The sequence below is a fragment of the Peromyscus eremicus genome, chromosome 7 (assembly GCF_949786415.1).
Source record: "Peromyscus eremicus chromosome 7, PerEre_H2_v1, whole genome shotgun sequence".
In the NCBI taxonomy this organism is placed as follows: Eukaryota; Metazoa; Chordata; class Mammalia; order Rodentia; family Cricetidae; genus Peromyscus; species Peromyscus eremicus.
This window is the reverse complement of record NC_081422.1, coordinates 69,997,830-70,023,060: the sequence shown is the minus strand read 5'-3', so window position 1 is coordinate 70,023,060 and position 25,231 is coordinate 69,997,830. Positions and strand designations below refer to the sequence as shown.

The window sequence follows — 25,231 nt, the reverse complement described above, 5'->3', positions numbered from 1 at the left end:
ATAATGAGCCTCAGTAAACATTAATAAAGCATGACAGATTTTATAACATTTTAAAATCCTCAAATTCAACCATAGGAATAACCCCATGTAACTTTGGCTACTTTATAGCCCATCCTGGCAGAGAATTCATATTGCCACAAGCATGGAAAAGTTCTTTTGTGTTGGGGTGTTCTTTGTTGTTGTTGTTTTGTTTTTTTTGTTTTTGTTTTTGTTTTTTTTTTGTTTTTTTTTTTTTTTTTTTTTTTGCTAGGCTGGGAATTGAACACAGAGCCTCGGTGGGGAAGGCAGCATTCTACCACAAAGCCATACCTCTGGCGCTGCACTAGGAAATAACGTGGATTTGTAACAAAGACTCCTTGGGGGTGGCTGGTCACTAAACAGAGCAAATCCTCCATAAAGCCTCCATTCGGGTCGCTTTCTTAGCGACCACCATCCCAGGCCATCTGTCATCCCCCACTGCCCCCACATCTCCTCTCTCTCCTCCGGATTATCCCTCTGGGATGCTCTGCGCTCCTCCACAATGTGCCCCTTTCCAGCGTTTCTCTTCCACTCACAGGCCTGCTCTGCCCAGCAAACAGCACAGAGCTGAGCTGTGTGAAGAATCTTCCTCCCGAGGGAGGGAGGAACAAAAAGAGAAAAGATTGCCGGCTGTGGATTCGTATGTTTTAACCATTCTGCCCCCAGCACAGAAATTACACACATGTTGGTGATGCTGTAGTGTGCCCTTCAGAGTGATACTTTCATGCAGTTTTTTTTGTTTTTGTTTTTGGTTTTTTGTTTTGTTTTGTTTTTTTAATCTAGTTTTAATGCTAGGGCTCAAAGGCAGACCTTTATGCTTGCTGGTGGGCATTCTATCACATAGCTCCATGTTTAGCCTTTAAACAGGTTTTTTCTTTTGTATTTATTTGTCTTATGTATATGAGTGTGCGTGAGTGTGCATGTGTGTGTGTACAGATCAGACGTCAACATCAAGTGGCATCCTTACTGCTTCCCTCCTTGTTTTTTGAGATACAATCATTAACTGAACCTGGAGCTCATACATTTGGCTACATTAACTGGCCAGCAAGTCCAGAAATCCCCCTGTAGTTGCCTCTCCAGTGCCAGGAACTCAAGAGGTCAGAAGGTGGCAGCAAGAGGATTGGTAGTTCAAAGCCAAACTAGGCTACATGAGAACTTATCTCAATATATATATATATATATATATATATATATTCTTATTTGTAACCAAGACCTATATAGCACATCCCAAGTTGTCAACACTAACTAAATTAAGATAAATAGGGCTGAATGTAGTTGGTTGTCTTTACTCTTTTGCTCTTTTGGGGGCCCACCACCCAGCTCCCAAATAAATCACACACAGAAGCTTATTATTTCTTATAAATGCTCAGCCCTACCTTGACTTGTTTCTAGCCAGCTTTTCTTAAATTATCCCATCTACCTTTTGCCTCTAGGTTTTTACCTTTCTCTATTTCTGTATATCTTTCTTTACTTCTTTCTCTGTGGCTTCCTATATAGCTGGGGGGGGGGGGCTGGCCTTTGGAGTCTTCCTCCTTCTCTTGCTCCTCAATCTTTCTTGCCAGATTTCTCTTCCTATTTATTCTCTTTGCCTGCTAGACCTGCCTATCCTTTCCTGCCAAGCTATTGGCCATTCAACTCTTTATTAGACCAATCAGGTGTTTTAGACAGTCAAAGTAACACAGCTTCACAGAGTTAAACAAATGCAACATAAAAGAATGCAACACATCATTGCATCATTAAGCAAATGTTCCACAGCATAAATAAATGTAACACATCTTAAAATAATATTCTACAACAGCTGAGGGTATAACTCAGTGGTAGATCACTTGCCTAGCATACATGAGGCTCTGGGTTTGATCACCAGCCTAGGCTCTCCTTGGAGAGGGAGGGAAGGAAGGAGGAAGGGAAGTAAGACAAATATTCAGTTTTGATTGTACATGCCAGCTACTCTGAAGGCTGAGGCAGGAGGATTGCTTGAGCTAGTAATTCAAGGATAATATAGTGAAAAAAGCCAATCTCTAATATGTTAATAACAAAGCAAGACAAACAGTTGCTCTCTAATGACAATGTGGTCGAAGGAAGAGTACCCATGAAGAATTTGGAGTGCTGGGAGTCTGGGCCCAGCTTCTTATTAATTCGGGGGGCGGGGGGCACCGGCGACCATAAGCATCTCTTTCTTCTTGGGGCCTCTGTTTCCTCTTCTGTGAAATGAAGGTAGAGGGTTGGATTAGATAACCACTGAGATCCCTTTCAGTTCAAAAACTATAGTGTGACCTCAAACTGTATCTTTTCAATAAAGTTTGTTCTGTATTGAGAATTAAGGAAGGTAGGAAATGGTGTTATAACCACAGTGCACTATCTGATCACAGTGCCATCAGAGAAGAGTCACGAAGAAACAGACAGCACCAAGGAAGAAGCCGCCAAGATGGAAAAGGAATATGGAACCCTGAAGGATTCTACGAAGGATGATAACTCCAACGTAGGAGGAAAGCCAGATGGAGCCAAAGGTCTGGATCTAACAGCTCTGGGTTGGTGATGAAGTTGGGGAGGTAGAAGGTTTCAACACTCAAGTAGGGCGGTCCAAAACAAAGCCCCTTTCCCCACAGCACGATCTGCACAGTTAAGATTCACGGTGCAGGGTGATCCAACATCAAGCCCACACAGTGCAGTCTGCATAGTTAAGATCAGCATGTGGCACCTTTGCTTAAATAACAGTGTGTTTTTATGGTCTTCAGTCTTCTGGGATGACAAGTTGGTTTCATTCTTTAGTTGTGCTTGGGAAGGGATATTCATGGTTGAGGGAATATCTGCAGTCATTTATATATTTGTTTTAATGTTCAGTTTATAATCCTAATTTATTGAGCAATATTTATTTATTTATCTAGAGAAGAAAGGATTTATTGGGCTTACAGTTCCACATTTTGTTTAGTTGGTTTGGCTTAGTGTTTTGAGACACGTTAGTCCAGACTGATCTAGAACTCTATGTAACCCAGGCTGGCCTCAAACTTATGGCAACCCTCCTGCCTCAGCCTCCTGTGCACTAGAATTACGGGCATGAGCAATATTTCTTCAAGTTGTTTAATGGTTTTCAAAATAATCACAATACAACTTACTCAGGCAGGTTGTTCAAGTGTACAGGTTTAACAAAGCAAACTCCTTACTTACTCAAGAAGTGATGCGGCATGGAAATACCTTTAAGAACTTGATAAAAATCATAAATTCAATGCATCGATTTGCCTTATAAAAATAAATGTATTCATGGCCTACAAAATTCACATCTTCTTAGAATTTTCCAAGCTTTCCCAGAAACCACCCACCCTCCAGGAAAATGACTTGATGGAGCTTTAAATTCTAAATTGTTAAATCTTTTGGTTGGGGCAGGATGTGGATCCTGTGGTATACTCATGGTTTGAACCCCTTTTATTACAAGTTTCATTGTTACTTCATAGAAAAATTATATCCCCGTGCGTCAAGACCCCTCTTTTGAAACATTGCATCTTTATCAGAAGCTGCACAGAGATGTTGGCTCCTGCTTTACCTTCTATCCTTAGGAAATGTTGACCTCTTTGATATAATTGGAGCCCGCTAGTTCTTACCAGTGTCTCGTTAGTAGGTTCATTTGGGCATTTTATTCCTTGGGAAGAGAGGAGGGTGGAAGTGGGTCAGTTCTCTCTCCTGGAGGAGGGGAATTGGCACTCAGCTAAGTAGTCATCTGAGAACACAGCACTGGACTCTACATTGGCTTTGTGTAACTTTCCATGGTAATGAGTGGATGGGCTTTGCTTCTCCTTCCTATACTATGAGGTAATATGATTACCTGACCCCTCATGCTTAAGCCATAACTCTTTAACATTTTTTACATTTATTTATATATTTACCTATTTATTTATTGTGTGTGCACACAGGAACTCTAACACTCATGAGCACATATGCACATTACAGCACACATGGGTAGCCAGAGGACAGCTTGGTCTCTCCTCCTACCATGTGACATCCAAGGATGGAACTCATAGGCTTGACAGAAGTGCCCTTTACCTACTGAGCCATCTCATTGGCCCTGGGTTTGCTAACATGTTTTCAAGTTTTTTGAGACAGAATCTAACTATGTAACCTTAGCTGGCCTGGAACTCACTGCTCAGACCAGGCTGCCCTCAAACTCGCAAAGATCCACCTGTCTCTACCTCTCCAGTGCTGAGATTAAAGGCATGTGCCACCATGCCTGGCTATTACAGTTTTCTATTGTCCTTCCATTCTTGTCCATTAGTGATGACAATTTTATGGGAAAATTGGCACAGTGTGGCTGTCGGAACCCCTTATTATTCCACGGTTATCTTTTCAGCCCCCCATCTTTGCTATCTGCTAACAAGACATCCTAGAGCCACTCCAGATTTTCTTTTCACAAGACTTGAGACCAGTTCCCTCAAGGAATTCCATTTCCTCCCTCCCTCCCTTCTTTCCTTCTCTTATTTCTTCATGTGCAAAAGTCATATTCCCTAGGAGCACAGCAATCACACAGTAAGTCCTTTAACCTGTTTGGGTGCTGAGGATGACACCCTGTATTGCGGTGCAAGCATCCCCAGGCATGGGTGTAACATATCTCTGCTTTCCTATTTGTAAAGAAAACACTGTGAATAACGGAGCATGAAGGAAGTGATGGTACTGACTATGTAGAATGGGAGTGCGTGTTAGTCACCTTTCTCTCATCATAATAAAACAGCTGAGACTCATAAAGAGAAGGGTTGGTTTTTGGCTCACAGTTTGAAAGGATCCAGTCCATCATCTGTGGGTCTCGTTGCTTTGGGCCTGTGGTAGGTGGGACATTGTAGGAGGGCACTGGCAGAGCAAAATCACTCACTTCAAGGGGGAAGAACAAGGTAGAGGCTGGAGTCCCACCCTCCCCATTGAGTGTGCCCCCCACCACCACCACAACCACCTCTTAAAGTTTCCACAGCCCGCTATGGTGCCGCCCTGGGAACCTGCTCTGTAGCAGAGCATCTTCAGACTGGTGCTGGTGAGAGATCTCATCCTTTGTGGGCTTTCCATCTGATAGTGATGCAGGGAGAAGAGAGTAAAACTCCATCCATCTAGTGTTACTCTTCATATTCACTCTCCTGGGTCTTTAGGAAGGTGGTAGAAATTTAGGGTTTAAATTAGCTTCCTGCTCCACACAACCCTTGACTACATTACTCTAGGGTAAGAACAAACAAGTCCAGCATAGCTTAGAAAACACCAAATTAAACAACGAGTTAAGGACCAACGTTCACCTTTGTCTTACAATTGCTTGTTTGCGCTGTTTTTCAATGGTTATTTGGCTTCTGTTATAAAATCCAGTGAGGAACACCCACTGGCTGTATGCAAAAGTACATGCCTGGATGTGGTTGAAGACAAGACTGATGGGTTGCTACTTCTTTTTCTTTCTCTCTTTTTTCTTTTTCTTTCTTTCTTTAAATATAAGGTCTTTAACCCTGGTTGGCTTGGAACTCACTCTGTAGCCCAGTCTGGCCTTGTATTTGTAACAGTCCTCTTGGGTCAGTCTTCTGTGTGTTGGGACTAAAGACCTGAGCCACCACGCCTGGCAGAGATAGTTTCCCCCCTCTACATAGGCAAGCACAAGCCATACACATGCACATACATCCTACTTTTTGGTGAGCAGGCGTGTGGAGCACAGGCTTTTCTCAGGAGACAACATTGGAGGCACTGCAGAGTAGAACATAGACTAAGGTAATGGCCCAGCTAAAGGAAATAATTGTAAGGAGGACACACTGGCAAGAATGTTTGCGGATAGTCTCTTTTGGTTTGGGAGTATGAGGTGATGGTCCCATGTAATCACAGTAAATGTTTCTTAACCATGCCAAGCAGACTGTGGACCTCTGAGCAATATATATAGGACTAATAGTAACAACAACAATATCCTAGGTTTTTTTTTTTTTTTTTTGGTTTTTCGAGACAGGGTTTCTCTGTGTAGCTTTGCGCCTTTCCTGGGACTCACTTGGTAGTCCAGGCTGGCCTCGAACTCACAGAGATCTGCCTGCCTCTGCCTCCCGAGTGCTGGGATTAAAGGCATGCGCCACCACCGCCCGGCAATATCCTAGGTTTTTATCACTTCACTTTACAAAATATATCTACATGCATTTAGTTTCATGAAAATCCAGTATAGTGACTGCAGAGCCGGCTCTGTAGTGAAGAGCACTGGCTGCTCTTGCAGAGGACCAGGGTCTGGTTCCCAGCACCCACATCAGTGGTTCACCACCACCCATAACTACAGCTCCAGATGATCCAATGCCTTCTTCTGAGCTCCTCAGGCACAAGCACACTTGTGATATACCTTCACACAGACATACATAAACAAAAATTAAAACTTTAAGTAAAATTGAATTTTTACCACAAAAAAATAACACATTTTATTTATCAATGAATGAAAAATAATTCATTTTACTTTTGAATATAATTTAGACTGTTAAAACTATTGCTTTCTACGAGGACTCATATTTTCTTATTTATTTATTTATTTATTTATTTATTTATTTATTTATTTTGTATTTATTTATTTTGGCTTTTTAAGACAGGGTCTCAGCAAGTCCAGACTGAACTTGAATTTACTATGTAACCAAAGCTGACCTTGAAGTCCTAACCCTCCTGTCTCTACCTCCCCAATGTTGAGAACACAAATTTGAGTCACCACACCTGGCACAGATTAACGATATTTTTTCACATAATGATTTTTGATTGGTAAAGTATGATTCAATAGTTATTCCTAAATTTAGGAATATGCCAATAATGAAAATTTTATTCTAATTCTAACCATATCCAGAGAGTTGCTTAATTTTTCTCTAAAGACCAAAGGAATGCAGTTTAAAATGTTCCATTATCTAAGTGTTACCCTTCTGCCAGCTGGATGTGTACTTACTCACTTTCGATGTGTGAGTCACTGAAAGTATTTTTTTAATGAATTAGTTTATTTTTTATAAAATAACAGGGTGTTTTGCTTGTGTGTGTGTGTGTGTGTGTGTGTGTGTGTGTGTGTGTGTGTGTGTGTATGTGTGTGTGTGCAGTGCCCATAGAGGTCAGAGGTGGTTGTGAATCACCACCTGGGTGCTGGCAATGGAACCTGAGTCCTCTGGAAGAGCAACCAGTGCTCTCAACCACTGGGAAACCTCTCTGGCCCTTGAAAATCCTTTGAAAACTCATCCAAGGGATGAGCTAAGCATTGTAGCACCATAGGCTCATTCCAGCACTACCATTTGTCATGTTGCTAACCAGATAATGGAATTAAGCTGGAAAAGGTGGCCTCTGAAGTGATTTTCACCTAAATGTCTTCTCATTCCCTTCCCTTTTTTATAGAAGCCAGAAGAGTCAGATACTTAATTCATTAACTGACAACTGATGTGAATCCTCTTTCTTAAGCAACGTAAGAACATGCCTCCATTCAGGTCCCAAATCACTCTGTTAGACATGTGCAAAACAGAGAGTCTGGTCTTCTCCTCTGAGCCAGCAAGTGAGATGGGAGCTCAGACAAACCTGGGAGGCTTGTATCAACCCACGTTTCCGAAGGACATCAAAGGAAGTGTCTCCTCCTATGTAAAACCATAAATTGCCTTCCAGAACCCACCCCCAATTAACAAACCAGTAAAGCAACATGCAAGAAATGAATTGATTAATATAAGTGCTCATGCCCAGAGAGTAGTAAAACTGGGCCTTGAACCCATGACCCCTGACTCCTAACCCAGGCCTTCCAGTGTTTATAACATCATCTTGTGGGCATTCAAAATATTATCCCTGTGGAGAAGTAATGTTCTTCTTCCTTCTCCCCCTTCTTCTTTCTTCTTCACTCTTTATTCCTCCTTCTTTTCTCAAGATAATGTCTCACATAACCCTAGCTGGCCTCAGACTCCCTAGCTGAGGATGACCTTGAACTCCTGAGTGCTGGGAATACAGCAATGCATCACCATTTCCATGTATGTGGTGCTAGGCATCAAACCCCGGCTTCACGCCTCCTAGGCACAAACTCAACCAACTGAGTCACATTCTCACGGAGTGGCTCTGTGACCCTTTCGGCTGTTCGTGCCCGATGTGCAATCCAAAACCATAGTCATGTAATATTGACATGGTTTTAAGCATTACATAAAACAAGTCTTTATTAACACTTGGTTTCTTTTTGTCGCTGATTTTTTTTATTTGATGGGGGGGAGCACACACCCGAGCAGGCACACAGAGGTCAAAGGACAGTTTTCAGGAGTCAGTTCTCTCTTTGCACCGTGTGGATCTGGGGAATTGAACTCGGGTCATTAGACTTGGCAGCAAGTTCATTTATTTGCTGGCCCACTTTTTTGGGGGGGAGGGAGGGGCGTCTTTCTATTGTTGTTTGTGTTGTAAATGTTCTTGGAGCTCTAATGTCTGTAGGGTCTGCTGTACTCAGTAGATTAACCATATGGATTTCTACGCTTTTGTCCTGGGCAGGAAGAGGTCAGGATAGTGTATCAGGGCCAACAAAGCCATGTGTAAGAAGGGGTATTTCTCTTCAAGCGCTGAGGACCAGAACAGCCAGAGAGGCAGGCCTGCGTCTTGACTCTGGCTCTCGTCCACCTACTTCAGCACGTGTTTTAAGGCTCATGCCATATTACCTCAGCCATGAGCTATTTTTTTCCAAAGACTGCTGAAACAAATTGGAAAAAAAAAAAATAGCCCAACGTTCCTAAGTGGACTCTCATGGGCTTTCAGTGCACACTGCATAAATAAAAGATTTACTTTAGAGCTCAGAGAAGAGAACATGTAAATAAAAGCCAGCTGCTCCTCTCCGAGATCAGAGGACACCTGACTTCATTTCCGCTTTTACCCATGCCCCAGTAAATGTGTGGAGGGCTCAGTACCAATGGCATTGGCTGCCAGACTTTGCCACACATTAGAATCACCTCAGGTTTATTTGTTAAAAAGGCTGATGCTTGCTTACCCCTAGATATGTGTTCATTTTCAGGGTTCGTCAGTGGGCAGCAAAGACTTAAACCCACTGAGGATACCGTGACTATGCCTGAGGAACCAGGAGGCCAAAGGCTGACCTGTCGTTTTATTTTCTATCAGTTGAGAGCTGCCCTGTTATTATAGGTGAATAAAGAGAGGCTGGGGGCTCAGTCGTGAAGGGCACTGGCTGCTCTTCCCAAATACCCAGGTTCCATTCCCAGACCCCACATGGCAGTTCATAGCCATCATGTAACTCCAATTCTAATGAATCCCACACCCTCTCTAGCCTCCAGGGGCACCAGGCCCACAGTGCACTTACATACATGCAGAAGAAAAAAAAAAAAACACTCATACACATAAAATAAAAAATAAATCGCCAGACAGTGGTGGCACACGCCTTTAATCCCAGCACTCGGGAGGCAGAGGCAGGCGGATCTCTGTGAGTTCGAGGCCAGCCTGGTCTACAAAGTGAGTTCCAGGAAAAGGGCAAAACTACAGAGAAACCCTGTCTCGAAAAACCAAAAAAAAAAAAAAAAAAAAAAAATGTGAGCCTCTACCCCCTCCAGGCTTAAGTTTTTCAGGCTGCTTTTGAACATCCTAGGTAGCTGAGGATGACCTTGAACTCCAGACCCTCCTGCCTCTACCTCCCAAGTGCTGAGATTACAGGCATGAATTACCAAGCCTGGTTTGTGTGTTGCTGGGGATAGAACCTGGAGCTTTGTCCATGCTAGGCAAACACTCTGAACTGAACTACATTCTATTTTCAGGTCCTCAAAATTAACCTTCTTAATTCAACACTTTTAATGTAGTATTTAAATAATGAGGAAGCACTGATTTTCTTTTTCTCACATAAGATTTCCACATTGTAATATGATATCAAAGAATAGATTTTCAAAAGAATGCTTCGAATTATTTTTAAAAATTATTTAAAGAATTTATTAAGATATACTCAAAAGTTTCAGAAACCCTAATTATCTAATATGCTAATGATAAATTGTTATCTATTTATTAAAATAAATCATATGAAGATCACTAACTTGATTTAAACTCTTTATAAGAAAAATTAAGTCTGAAGTACTCTAAACTTCAGTAAGATTTATTTTCTTCTTCAAAATGCCTCATCTAACTAAATTATTTTGAAATAGAAATCACTGTATTACTAAATCTGGAAGGAGACATGGTGGCTCCCACCATACTCCTCCCAATACTCAGAAGGCAGAGGCAAGAGGGTATCACAAGTTGGAGACCAGCCTGGTCTATGTAGAAAGTTCCAGACCAATCAGGAATCATGGAGAGACCTTGTCTCAAATAAATTAATAAGCAAATTTACCAAATCTTGTTGGTCAATTCACCAGCAAGTAACAAACAGTGACAAAATACATGTTGCTTATACTGAATTATTAACACGAACCAGGGACATTGTTTTGTACATGTTCTGGTTCTTTTTATTTGTTTAAATGTGTTATTATTTATGAGAGGGGGTGTGGGCATGTGTGTGGAAATCAGAGAACAATTCTCAAGCACCAGTTCTCTCCTTCACATGGGTTCTTGGTATCAAACTTGGGTCATCAGATTTCTGAAGCAAGTGCTGATAACCCACTGAGCCATTTTGCCAGCCCCATCCTCTGACATCCATGAAAACAAGCCACTGAAACCAAAGCCACTCCTCACAGGCGAAGACAGTGAATAGGGCCGAAAATTATGGCAAATCACTTTGATTGGCCATTTATCCTCTTTCCATCGAAGTTTCTCAGCACTTCGTTGGGAACCTGATAGCATGAGGTCATAATGATGAAGTCTGCAAGGGCTTTGAGCCAGGAAGAGAGCTGTCCAGAGAGCCCTCTTAAAGGCGGCTGTGGAAACTAGAACCCTGGCAGATCTAAGGGCAGTGATACACTGCACAGAGACTGTTGTCACATTCCTCAAGCTCAGTCCTGGCTCTGCGACTAACTGGATGTGTATATGTGATATTGCTTTGCTCTCTCTGTGCCCAGCTTCTTCATCTGTGAGATAAGGGATGACAATAGGGTTGCCTCAAAAAGTTGTTGAGCGAGTAGAGTAGATGAGAATACATTCTGGAGCAGAAAGAATAGACCGCGGCACTTGGTAAGTGCACAGCCCAGCTCGACCAGACAGAGCTCTAGGCAGTCACGAGTGGCATCAGGGCTCAAAGTGGCCTCAGATTGATGTCACTGCCACACTGCCATTGGGCAGCCTGGGCCTGTTCCACAGAGGCTCTGGACTTTGAAGGCCTCTACTGTTAGATGAAACGGGGAGGAGCTACCTGGTGTCTTGCTGTATACACTTTGAACATGGAGAATTCATCTGGTTAGAGATGATTGACTTCTTCCGTGTAGGACGAGCTCTATCACTCTCTGTGTCTGGAGGTGGGATCTGGTCTTTCAGATGATGCACATATGAGAAACCAAGTGGGTCACCACCCAAATTCCAATGCTATTATTTCTTGGCCTTAGCCAAAATACTCAGATTCCTCATTCTTAAGGTAATAATACCTACTTCCAGACACCGACGCCAATGGTATCCTGGAATACCCGGTATCCCAGGGCTCAGTTATGCTGAGAAACTCAACCAAGAGTTGTATATATAGTTTTATATTCATATATCAGTATATCTGAAGGAGCTTTATTAGAGCTGGTTCAGAAGTTCACCATCCTGACAGAACCAAAGGCCTGGTCCCACCTTCCCACCTGAGTGTTGACTTAGACCCTCTCAAAACTGGGCTTAAAGTCATAAGAGATACTTACTACAGCCAGAGATTTGGGACCTTCAACAGATGGAGGTGGTAAATATCTGCCAGTCTAACTCATTCCTTGACTTGAGACTGCTCCTTGGAAGCACCACCCCTAACCTGAAATTGCCCAGTCTAAGCATCATGGGGGTCCATCGATCTGGTAAATGGAATGGAAATGTCTATGCAGAGGCTGGAGAGGTGGCCAGCAGTTAAGAGCACACAGTGTTCTTGCAGAGAACCTGAGTTCAGTTCCCAGCACTCATATCAGATGGCTCAGAACTGCCTGTAAGTCCACCCTCAGAGAATCTGATGCCTTCTTCTGGACTCCATGGACACTTGAATTCACACATGCATACACACACACACACACACACACACACACACACACACACACACACACAAATGCACACAATTAAAAATAAAAAAAATCATTTTTTAAAAAAACCTAAGCAGACATCAAACTAAATTTGTGTGCAGTATAACTAACTATCCTTGATACTTACCAACATGGTCTGTGTCTGGAATCTTACCCACAAGTGTTCTCTTTGAAAACTCCCTAGACACTGGGCAGTGGTGGCACACGCCTTTAATCCCAACACTCAGGAGGCAGAGGCAGGTGGATCTCTGTGTGTTTGAGGCCAGCCTGGTCTACAGAGTGAGTTCCAGGACAGTCAAGGCTGTTATACAAAGAAACTTTGTCTCAAAAAAAAAAAAAAAGAAAGAAAGAAAGAAAAAGAAAAGAAAAGAAAAGAAAAAAAAACCTCCCTACACATGAGCACGTGTGTGCACACATGTATAGAACCATAAACGCTACTCAGCTGTTAGTCCACCTACCAGTTGCTCTCCAAGTTCAGTATTTATGGTTTTGAACATGGCTGTGGCTTTGAAGAAGAGGTATGGTGGCGATTTATGTTTGATCTGACTCTCTTGCCTTTTCCAGGCAAAACAGAAGCCTATTTGGAAGCCATCAGGAAAAACATCGAATGGTTGAAGAAACACAACAAAAAAGGCAACAAAGAAGGTAGGCGCTTGCTGTGGCCGCACCTCACAAACTCACCCACTCCCCGGGGGCTTTTCACACTGCGACCCTTGGAGTCCAACTGACTGAGTTAACGTCTCCTCTCAGACTCAGACTCTCAGATGTCGGGGGGATATGCCCCCCACTCCTCTTTGGCTTTTTTAAAGTTATCATAGAGAAGAATGGTTTTGTTTGCTTGTTTGTTTTATTTTTGGTTTTGTTTGCTTGTTTGTTTTATTTTTGAGACAAGGTCTCACTGTGTAGCCTAGGCTAGCCTGGAAGTTTCCATGTAGACCAGGCTGGCTTCAAACTCACAGAGTTTCACCTGCCTCTGCATCCCTAGTTCTAAGATTAAAAGTGTGCAACACTACACCACACCAAGCCCGAGTAATGGGTTTTATTACGGCATTTTCCTAATACTTTGTTCTTATTGGTCTTCTCCCTACCTCCCCCAGCTCTTTGCCCCCCTCCTGCTGGCCCCCCACCCCCCACCTCCCACCCCCCACCCCCACCCCGCCTTCAGTAGCTCCAATCCTGCTCCCTTGTCGCATATATTTTATTACCCTTGTCTCCCATAAGATCTCTTCTTGACCTTTCACGGTCTCCTTTCTAGTTTCCTGTCTTATGCCCTTACACACACACACACACACACACACACACACACACACACACACACAAAAGATACATACAAGAGTTAAAATCCAGAATCTGCATCTACAAGAAAAACATGCTGCTTATCTTTCTGGGTCTGGTTTATTTCACTTAGCATAGTTTTCTCCAGTTCCCTTCACTTCCCTGCAATTCTCATAATTCCATTTTTCTTTACAGCTGAAAAAAAAATGTCGTCATCGTCGTGTAGATGAACCACATTTCTCTATCCACTCACCTATTGATGAGCATCTAGACTGATTATACTTTTTAGCTGCTATGAATGATGCAGCACTAAACATGGGTGTACACATAACCCTGTGACCTAGGACCACCACATGATCCATCTGTACCACTCTTGGGTTTATATTCAAAGGACTTTATTTGCGGTTTTTTTTTTTTTTTTTTTTTTTGAGAAAGCACTGTACTGATTTCTGTAGTGATGCAGCAGTTTATGTCCCCATAAGGACCTGCTTCCTTAACATCCTCAACATTTGTTGTTTTCACTCTTAGCCACTCTGAGTGGGGTGAGATAGCTAAGAATGTAAAACGTATTGTCAAGCATTCATTGGCCATTTGTGCTTCTCTCAAAAACTGCCTGTTTGGATCTCTGTGAGTTCGAGTCCAACCAGGTCTAAGTAGTGAGTTCAGGGATAGCAGAGCTAAATAGTGGGACACTTTTTCCAAAAACAACAACAAAAAAAAAATCCTGCCTGTCAGTCCACTTGCCCATTTATTGATTGGATGATTTCGATTTGTGTGGGTGCATGTACACAGGTGTACATGTGTATGTATGTGGGTGCATGTACACAGGTGTACATGTGTATGTATGTGGGTGCATGTACACAGGTGTACATGTGTACGTATGTAGGAGGCCAGAGGTCGCGTCAAGTGTCTTCCTCAATGGCTTTTCACTTTGTTTTTATTACATTGGGGGAGGGGGTACACACATGCCATGGCAGGTCTCTAGAAATCAGAGGACAACTTGCAGGAGTCAGCTTTCTCCTTCCACCACGGAGTCCTGGTGATCAAATTCAAGTCGCCAAGCTTGTCAGCAAGCACCTTTACCTGCTGAGCCGTCTCCCTGGCCCTCTATATCATTTTTTCAGATAGAGTCTCTCACTGGACCTGAAGCTAGCCATTGGCAAGACTGGCTGGCCAGTGAGCTTCAAGAATCTGCCTGTCTTAGCCAGGTATGGTGATGCACAACTTTAATCCCAGGACTTGGGAGGCAGAGGCAGGCGGATCTCTGTGAGTTCGAGGCCAGCCTGGTCTACCAAGTGAGTTCCAGGAAAGGCACAAAGCTACACAGAGAAACCCTGTCTCAAAAAAAAAAAAAAAAAAAAAAAAAAAAAAAAAAAAAACCTTCCTATCTCTACCTCCCCAGCACTGGAGTACAGATGTGCTCCACCACACCCAGCTTTTCACAGTGGTGCTGGAGCTTTGAACTCAGGTCCCTACACTTGCATGGCAAGCACTTTACCAACTGATCCATTTCCAGCTGCCATGATTTGGATTTTTGATGTTTAACTTTGGAAGCTCTTTATATAGTCTAGGTATTAACTTCCTGTCTGGTGTAAAGTTGACCAAGACTTCCTCCCGTTCTTCCTCTTCACTCTAGTGATAACTTTTTGATTCCATGTGATCCCACTTGTCATGTCCTGGAGGTATTTCCTGTAGCATTGGAATCCTTCCAGAAAGTTCTTGCACATGCCTATATCTGGAAATGCTTTTGCCTCTCTCTAGCAGTTTCAATGCTTTAGGTCTTATATCACGATCTTTGATCTGGGGCTAAAGTTAAGAGTACGTGCTGCTCTTGCAGAGGACCCAGGTTCAATTCCCAGCATCCCCTGCTTTCTCCCAATTATCTATAACTCCGATCCAGAAGAGCCAGTGACCTCCAGTGGCACAGACCTACATGCAGGCTAAGCAGCCATACACTGTTTATACACATAAAATTGTTATAGTCAAAGTATTTTTTTAAAGATTTATTTATTATGTATATAATATTCAGCCTGCATATATGCCTGCAGCCCAGAAGAGGGCAACAGAGGGAATTGAACTCAGGACCTCTTGAAGAGCAGCCAGTGCTCTTAACTACTGAGCCATCTCTCCAGCCCCCAAAGTTTTTTTTTTAAAGTTATTTGATCACTTTGATTTTTGTGCAAGGTTAGAGGTATACATGCAATTTCATTCTTCTGGGGAAATCCAGTTTTTTCCAGCACTATTTGTTGAAGAGATTATGTTTTCCTCCCCAATGTATGCTTTGAATGCCTGTCAAAATTAGATGAGATTTATATCTGGTCCCCTATTCTATTATTTGTCTACATTTCTCTTTTTTTTTTTCTTTTTTTTTTCTTTTTTATTGGTACCACACTGTGTGTGTCAGCATGGCTCTGTAGTATAATTTGAGGTCTGGTTTTACACTTTCAACATTGGTCTTTCTGCTTGTTATTCAGGGTCTTTGGAGTTTCCACGTGAGGTTTAAGATTTTTTTTCTCTAGTTCTGTGAAGAATGTCATTGGAATACGATAGGGATTACATTGAATCTGTATACCACTTTTAGTAATATAGTCATTTTCACAATATTAATTCTTCCAGTCCATGAGCATGGGACATCGTTCCATCTAATTTCTTTCACTTCCTTAGGTAAAGGATCCAGGGCTGGCCTGAAACCCATGTAGACCAGGCTGCCCTTGAACTTACCAAGATCTGCTTGCTCTGCCCCCACGGTGCTGAGATTGAAGGTGTGCACCACCACACCTCGCTTGGTGGCTTTTTTGTTCGTTGGTCTTCTGAAGCTGTTATGAATGGGGTACTTTTCTCATTCCCTTCTCAGTGGGTTTGTTATTATTTTGTAGAAAGTCTACTGCTGTCTGCGGGTTGATTTTGTACCCCGCTGCTTTGCCAATGTGTTTACCAGATCCAAGAGGGACAGCAGAGTCTTTAAGGTCTTTTCAATGTACGGCCGTGTCATCTGAAATGGGGACAATTTCACTTCTATCTTTTCTATTTTTGTTGCTTTTCTTTCTTTATCCTGATTTATTGCTCTCACTATGCCTTTAAACACTATACTGAATAAAAGTGGACAGTGTTCACCTATCTCACGATAGGTGTTACAAGTGTTAGAAGAAATGTTTTCAGGTTTTCTCTATTTAGTATAAGGTTGGCTGTAGGTTTGATATGTATGTATCATGTATGTTTTTGTTGTTTTCATTGAAATATGAAACCTCATTTCTTTTTTTAATCAGATTTTCAAAGCATTTTCTTTTTTATTTTATTATGAAAAATGTCAAGTAAAGACAAAGTGAACAATATAATATTCCCATGTTTCTAGCACCCGTCTTGAATAAGGATCAGATTTTTGACATTTTGTCTATCCTGTCTTACCTACCCCAGCTTTCTTCGAGGTTTATTATTATCATTGTCATTTGTTTTTGTTTGTTATGAGACAGGGTCTCACTCTATATACCAGGTTGTTGTCCAAATCACAGCAATCCTCCTGCCTCAGCCTCCTCAGTGCTGGAATGACAGGTGTGAGGCACCTCACCTGGCTCTTAGAGCATTTTCTGGGCACATATTGGGTATATTCTGTAGCCACAAAGGCAGTCCCTCACTTACATAAAACAAACTTAAAAACCAGACCCTGTTCAGAGTTCCAGAGATGTAAAGGACAAATAGATTCAGCAAACACACACACACACACACACACACACACACACACACACACACACACACAGCTTACCATATTCTGGGACCCTGGTTGGACTACTCAGTATTGTCCTCCTTAGGCATAGGAGCACTAAGGAGCTGAGCTGAGAGGGTCGGGTGGGTCGTCTTGGCAACACAGACAGTTGGGGAAAGGGCTGCAGGAAGGTAGAATCTCTTGCTTTGGGAGAAATGATAGCTACAATTAATAAGTGTGCAAGGAGATTAGTGTGTTCCGGGAACTGGAGCTGTTTATTTCCCCCAGGAACCTGTGTGTCTGTGGGGAGGGGCAGCAGTCAGGTATAGGAAGTGATGGCAGCCAGGCCAGGTAAGGAGCTTGTATACTCCATAGTGGAGGGTAAGTTTTAGCCACAGGAGCCTAAGCTGGAAGCTAATGTGTCTTTAAAAGAAAAGCATCCAGCAGTAGTGTGGTTACAGACTGAAAATAAGGCCCTGGAGAGCAAGTGGGGGCCAAGAACTGAAGCAGAACCATGAGGCAAGAAAAGATGAGGCAGAAACACAAGCAAGCAGAGGAAATGAAGAGAGAAGAGAGGCTCATGGGCTGGGAGGAGTGTGAGCAGTACAGACTGACTCCAGGTGTTCAGCCAGGACAGCTGCAGAGCAGTGCCCCCAAGCTCTGGAATCATTTAGATCACAAAAGATCTTCTAAGCAACGGTGTGCCACCCTGAATATGAGAAATGTGCTAACGGGATTTTGCCATTGTGGGACATCATAGATGAAACAAACACAAAGTTAGTACAGATCACACTCCATGTGACCTCTGATGCAATCAGGTGATGCACTAAGTCTGGTACAGCAGCTCACAACACGTCATGCCAGCACCTGAGAGTCCGAGGCAGGAGGATCACCATGAGTTCGAGGCCAGATAAGGCTCCATAGTGAGTTTAAGACCAGTCCTGGCTACAATATGTGACCCTGTCTCAAAACAAGAAAAAAACTAGCTGGGGATATAGCTTAGTGCTAGCCTCCTGGCCTATAGAAGGTTTAATCACTATTACCACAAAATAGATAAATAAGTGATAAACAAATTAAGGAGCAGGTCAAAGGAAGTGCTCATTTGAAAGACAGACAGACAGAAAGAAGCCAGCCGACATCAACCTCTGGCCTCCACATGCATACACATATGCACACCCACACAGGTATTTCCGCACACATGCAAGCATGCATATACATACGGACACATACAAAACAATTTACACAAACCTTATTTCATCAACCCTGACACTGTTTTAAAATGCAAATTTTCTATATCACTAAAGCTATCAAGGACTTCAGATACTCAAAAATTAAAATGTTCCTTTGTTTTGGTTTATTGAGACAGGGTTTCTCTGTGTCGCCATGGCTGTCCTGGAACTCCCTCTCTAGAGCAGGCTGGCCTCGAACTCAGAGATCCGCCTGCCTCTGCCTCCCCAGTGCTGGGATTAAAGGCGTGTGCCACCACTGCTTGGCAAATGTTCCTCTGAGTATCAAAGAAATTCATCATGCACCAAACTGCATTCGAAAGCAGGCAAATCGCGGACACACCAATGTGGAGTGTTCACTTCTGATTCACACTTGCATCTGACTTCTGGTCACAGCCAGCACTGTGCTGTTCCCATCCAGTCCCATTCCAGAGTGAGCCACCCAGTGCAGCCTCGAACCCTGTGTTTGAAGAAGGAAGGGACTGTGAGAAAACTTCGCCATGAGGGTATTGTCTCTGCTTTCTTTTGCCTCCAAGAAGCAAGGACACCATGTGGTGAATAGTGAGCTCTGCCTCCTCAGCTTCCCTATGAGCTCTGCTTGGCGTGCACAGGGTGACTCTCGTGCACAGGGTGACTCTCATGCACAGGGTGACTCTCGATGCCTGTGGAGGTCTAGGTGCTAGGGTCCTGCCTTGACTGCAGCTGTGTAGACAGGACTACTAACGGTGAACTCTGACCTTTAGCCTCTGTCATTTTCCTGTTTGTCAGGGGGCCTGGGTGACCTGAATCTCATTCTAAAACCCAGGGAAGAAAAATCTGTGTGGTTACAAGGAAGCTGACAAGCTCTTTGTATTGTTTACTCTCTGTTGCCGTGTTAAAATGCCATGGCCAAGGGCCGCCAATAGAAGAAGGAGTTGATATGGGCTTACAGCTCCAGAGAAGGGGTCCACACAGCAAGAGACGCATGGCAGCAGACAGCCAGAGCAGGAAACTGGCTATCACAGTTGATTGATTCACAGACAGTAGAGAATGAATAAGAGCCCCACATAGGGTAAGGCTATAAACACTTAAAGCCTATTCCCAGGGACATACTCCCTCTAGCAAGACTACATCTCCTAAGAGTTTGATCATCTAAGCATGACCAACTGGGAACCAAGTGTTGAACGTGATCTTCGGGTGGACATTTATCGTCCAAACCACAAGCCTCTTGGTTTTTGTTTTTCAAAACAGGGTCCCAGGTAGCCAAGGATGGCCTTGAACTTGCTAGACAGTAGAAAATGACCTTGAACTTCTGATCCTCCTGCCTCCACCTTCCAGGTACAGAGATATACAGTGTGCTTTTTAAAAAGTAAATTGCAAACTGGGCATGCTGTCACATACGTGTAATTCTAAGACTAGGAAGGCTGAGGCTGGAGAATTGCCTCAAGTTCAAATCTATGGTCTTCATAGTGAGTTCCAAACCAGTCTAAACTACAGAGTAAAACCCTGTTTCAAACAAAGAAACAAAAATTAATACTTGAAGAACCAAAGAGATGTGAGAAGGGTGTGGGGGTCTTTAGAAAGATGGTGTGGTCTTCCTTGAGGACCTCTTTATTTTGGGTGCATGGTTTGATGATTTGCCTAGATTTTTTAAGATGGACATAGGAAGCAGGAAAGGTTTGACTTTTTAATCCGTGTACAGAACTCAGACAGCCATGAAATGAACACAGAAATTCTTAACTTGGAAAAACAAAGGAAAAAACCTGATGTGTTATCATACCAACAAGGGCATAAGCTGAAATCATAAACTCAGGAGGTTGGAATAGCTGCTTCTAACCATAATTTTGCTACGTGTGTGAAAGCAGCAGTTTTGGGACCATTCTTGATTCAGCAGCAGCACCTTCTGGGAGTTTGTTTAAAATGCAAAGACCGGGTCCTCACCCCAGACCTGAGTGTGGATCTGCTACTCTCCAAGAGCCCCATGCACACAATCACACACATGAACATTAAAATTTACAAAGCCCTGGTCTATGAAGCTGTTTCCTTGTTGGCCAGAGGGATGATGGTATATTCCCCTGGGTTGTAATAGAGAGATAATATGGTACCCAAAAACACTTTAAACAGCTCACACAGTACAGCCCAAACCCAGAACATCATGTCTTCCATTATGAAGGTCAAGGCTGGAAATTTACTTTATACACAAAATGTCTCTTAATGCTAAACACTGTGATGGGTTTTCTCTTTCCCTGATCTTTGCTCACAATATTCTAATCATATTTTCTAGGCTATGACCTTTCAAAGATGAGGGACTTTATCAACCAGCAAGCTGATGCTTACGTGGAGAAAGGCATCTTGGATAAGGATGAAGCCAATGCTATCAAGCGCATCTACAGCAGCCTGTGAAAATGGCAAGCAACCTGAGCCTTTCAGCCGTTCCAGCAAAAACAATATAGCTTCAAAACTAATTCAGCGGCGGCTAGAGATTTACCAGCCCAGGAGTATTAGAATGTGCTGAATTTATAGTAGTTAACCCCTTAGAAATGGGTAAAATAGAGCTCTCTTGCCATAAATACCTTATGAAAAGTAAAGTGTACGTAAGCTGAGGTTTTTGTATATAGAATCCGTATTCCCTCTTGGATTTACATTTTATAATCAGAGATGTGCTGCTCTGGAAAAGCCTCTAATGGGTTGAACATAAATCTGAACCTTCTTCCCACTGTCTTAAGCTCCCGGAAGATCTGAGCGGTCCTGTCTCAAGGCATGCTGGACACCTGAGCACCTTGTTGGATGTTTGTTAAATGATGTTTCCACTAGCAGTTCTCTGTTGGGCACTGGAATAAATCCACATTTCTTCATAGCCTTGATGTTCTGAAAAACAGCAGCTTCTTTAAAAAAAAAGGTTTTAATCAAAATAGAATTATATCATTTTTCCTCCCTCTAGCCCAGTGGTTCTCAGTCTCCCTAGTACTTTGACCCTTTAACACAGTTCCTCATGTTGTGGTGACCCCCAACATAAAATTATTTTCGATGCTACTTCATAACTGCAATTCTGTTACTGTTACAAATCATGATGTAAATATCTGTTTTCCTACTGGTCTTAGGTGAGCCCTATTGAAAGGGTCACTCAACCCCCCCAACAGGTCAAGATCCACAGATTGTAAACTGCTGCTCTAGCTGTCCCAACTACTCTCCTTCCAGCCCCTTCCGGGTCCCCAACATACAAACAACAAAACATCTACTTTGGGGGATGCCCTTCTTTTTTTGTTTTGTTTTGTTTTGTTTTGTTTTGTTTTGTTTTGTTTTGTTTTGTTTTGTTTTGTTTTTCAAGACAGGGTTTCTCTGTGTAGTTTTGGTGCTTGTCCTGGATCTCACTCTGTAGACCAGGCTGGACTCAAACTCAGAGATCCGCCTGGTTCTGCCTCCCAAGTGCTGGGATTAAAGGTGTGCGCCACCACTGCCCAGCAGGGACGCCCTTCTTAATCAGCTCTCTGTTAGACCCAAGGACACAAAAAGGAGGTTGAATATGGGTACAAGAACCAGTGAGTACAGCAGTGGGAGTATAGCCTGGGAGTATAGCAGTGACAGAATGCTTGTGTAAAGGCCTGGATTTAATCCTCAGCACCACACACACACACACACACACACACACACACACATAAATGCACACCTATATGAACACATACATGCACACAGTCACACACAGTCACACAGTCACACACATGAACACATAAATGACATGCACATAAATACACACACAAAATTGAATTTATCAACAATTTACTCCCTATCTGTATTTCCCAGTTTTGTTTTGCTTTTTTACTTCTTTGAGTTTTCAGACACTTATTACTCACTCCATAGAGATGAACATTTACGTCGACAAGAAGCCAAATGAGGTCACACACTGTTCAAAAGCAACGTCAACATTTCTGCTCCATTCCAGTCATCTAACCTGGATTTGACGCAAGCCATGCTATCTCCCCAGCGAGCAAAGGAGCAGGCAGCCTGGGCAGCAGCAGAGATAAAAATCACCGGAAAGAAAAGATTGTAAACTTTAGGTTCCTGCAACTTGTGTGTTCGCCGCCACCACAAACACAGGACTGAAAAACAACCACACAGCCCAGTGGTCCTCCCTGGACGCCGGTGCTCCCAAATCAAAGGTGGCGCTGGAATACACCGCTCAGTGTAAGATAATTGCGTAAGTACACTATATATGCTTGCCAGGAACCAAACATAACAGGCTTTGAGAATTAGCTGCACTTACTTCCAGGGACCTGCTGGTGCCTATGCTGCCGTTCTGAAGCCAGTCACACTGGGTTTTCATACCTAAGATAGCTACAGAGGCAAACAAAACACAAAGCCTGTCAGGAACACAAATTAATTCTCCTGGCATTCCGAAGAAGCCAGTACCCAGCTGCAGGTGAGTGTGGAGAGGGAGGTTCAAAACGCCTTTGCCCAAACTGCATTTCCCGAGGCACAATGACTCAAACGATTTAATGAATCATCTGTGTCAACTGACTCCATTTTAGCCAAGGCACACATCTGCTCCTACCTCAGATAGGAAACCGGTTCAGGCTGGATCATCTTAGCCTCTCACTTTTCCAAAGCGTACCTAAGTATCTATGCAGGGTTTTTTCAGTAAGAAATTTCTTTTTATTGTAATCTTCTTAGTGCCTCTTGGTAACCAAGACAGAAGGGGCACACTTGATCCTATTTTATAAACAAGCACATCCTTTCACAAAGGGATCAAGGACACTGGATAAGCTCACATTCATGAGGTCAACAGGTGGAGTCCCTGGAGCAGAAGTCAGGTTTGAGAATCTAGAGCCTCTCTACAGTGATTCTATGCCAAGGTACTTCTGTCCATGAGGCAGCAGCAGGAAGGGCTCAAGTTTGAGGGAAAACTGAGCTACACCAGCAAGACCCTGTCACAGGAGAAAAACAAACAGAAATGGCCAACCCTGGTGACAAAAGCCTGTAGTCCCACTCTAAGAGAGTGAGGCAGGAGGATTGGGAATTGAAGGCTGCCTAGGATACTTAACAACTTGCAGTTCCAGGCAGCCTGGCCTGAGTGGCATACCTCAGGAGGCTAAGCAGGACTGCTGTGCGTTTGGGGCCAGGCAGGGCTACATAGTAAGTTCGAAGTCAGCCTGGGCTAGATAACAAGATCCTGTCAGAACAACAAACAAAATATCCCTCTAGTCCAGTACAGTTAAATCATAGCTACAAAATTACTCAAAGTTTGAAGACAAGATAATTTTAGCTAGAAATTGCTGACAGGAAAAAAAAAAAAACACTTGAGAAATATATTTGAGCCTATGGTCATAATTTCAAATTTGAGCTTCTGTGATTTCATCAATCTTGGCCAAATTAAATACGTTTCTGCAGGACATAACTATATTTTTATTATTCCTATATCCACAGTAGCTTGCTTAGGCCTCTTCTATCTTCCTTTTTGTTTTCTCCTTTTCCAGTTAAAGCTCCACAGCTCAAGTAGTAACAACAACAACAACAACAAAACCCAGCAGCAACGCACTGCCGAGAGACTAGCCCAACTCTGAGCTGGGGAGATGGCCTCACGTGCAAGCCACACGTGAGGCTTTTCATGAGTCCAGATCTCTTGTACACATGAAAAGGGCATGGGGGCTGGAAGGGTGGCTCAGGGGACAAATCTCTTCTTACTAAGCAACCTGGGGCAAACTGGATAGCTACACTAGCTGGAATTGGTGAGTTCCAAGTTCAGAGAGCGAGCCTGAGTCAATAAATAAAATGTAAAGCGATAGAGGAAGACACCTGATGTCATCTTCCAGAAACACACACACACACACACACACACACACACACACACACACACACACACACAGACAGAGACAGAGAGACAGCAAGAGAGAGAGAGAGAGAAACACCCCATTTCAAGGGTGCTATGAGCAACAAAGAACAAAACACAAAGGATTATGTTAAGTGAGAAACAAACAAATCAGCAAGACAAAAACAGCTTCCACTTCCTATCATGGCACCTACGGGTCCTCCCAAGGCTGAGTCTGGTAGTTTGAATGAGAATGGCCCCCCAGAGGCTCACCTATTTGAGTCTGTGGTCACCAGACCAGACGGTGGAACTGTTTGGGGAGGATTAGGAAGGTGTGGCCTTGATGGAGGAGGTGTGTCTAGGGGAGGGCTCTGAGGTTTCAGAAGCCCAGGCCATCCCCAGTTAGTTCTCTCTGTCTCATGTTTGTGGATGAACACGTAGCCCTCAGCACTGGTTCAGCACCCCGTCTGCCTGCCTGCTGCCGTGCTCCCCATCATAATGGTCATGGACTCAACCATCTCAAACTGTGAACCCCCAAAAGCTCTTCTTTCTAGACGTTGTCTTGGCCATGATGTCTTAGCACAGCAACTGAAAAGTTACTAAGACCAGGACCTGGGACTGCAGGATCCACTAATAAATACCCCAGGGCACCTGTTCCTGATGAGCAAAAGAGAGAGGCGCAAAACAAGAGGGAAAAAAATAATAGAGCAGAAGAAAGGGGACAATGGGAGCAGGCAAACAGAAGTCGCTTTTACTCCCCAGACATCAGGGCTCTTTAGGGGATGCTGGGGAGGGGTAACGATGGGAAATTCCTGCGGAAGCCTCGTTAAACCTCATTAAACTTAAACTAGTAACCGAGTAGATGTCAAGACTAAAAAAATCTATCCGCTGTCAACAGTATGTAGCTGAAAGTTTGCTGCTGTAACCTATATACATAATAAAGGCAAGATGGATTAACTGAAACAAAAAACTAACTTTTAATTCAAACGAGCGGTGATGGATGACACATAAGTGTAAAGAGTCTGAAGTGACACAGAGATAAACTCTAAATGGAATGCAGTATGTCTCACACGGCTGTAGTTTTATCTGTCCTTCTGCAATCCCAGCATGTAGAGGGTAGGGACAAATGAATCAGGAGTTCAAGGTC

General features: G+C 43.2%; 1 protein-coding gene across 2 annotated transcripts in view; it reads left to right on the top strand.

Moving 5' to 3' along the window:
* Positions 1–21,138, top strand: part of Scg3 (secretogranin III) — a 40,729-nt gene extending 19,591 nt beyond the window's left edge. For both annotated transcript variants that reach the window (XM_059267014.1, XM_059267013.1), the window contains exons 10-12: positions 2,388–2,525; positions 12,666–12,746; positions 20,566–21,138. In XM_059267014.1, coding sequence (XP_059122997.1) covers positions 2,388–2,525; positions 12,666–12,746; positions 20,566–20,684 — 338 coding nt within the window. In that variant the 3' untranslated portion in view covers positions 20,685–21,138. The remainder of the gene's footprint in view (positions 1–2,387; positions 2,526–12,665; positions 12,747–20,565) is intronic.
* The last annotated feature ends 4,093 nt before the right edge of the window (positions 21,139–25,231 follow it).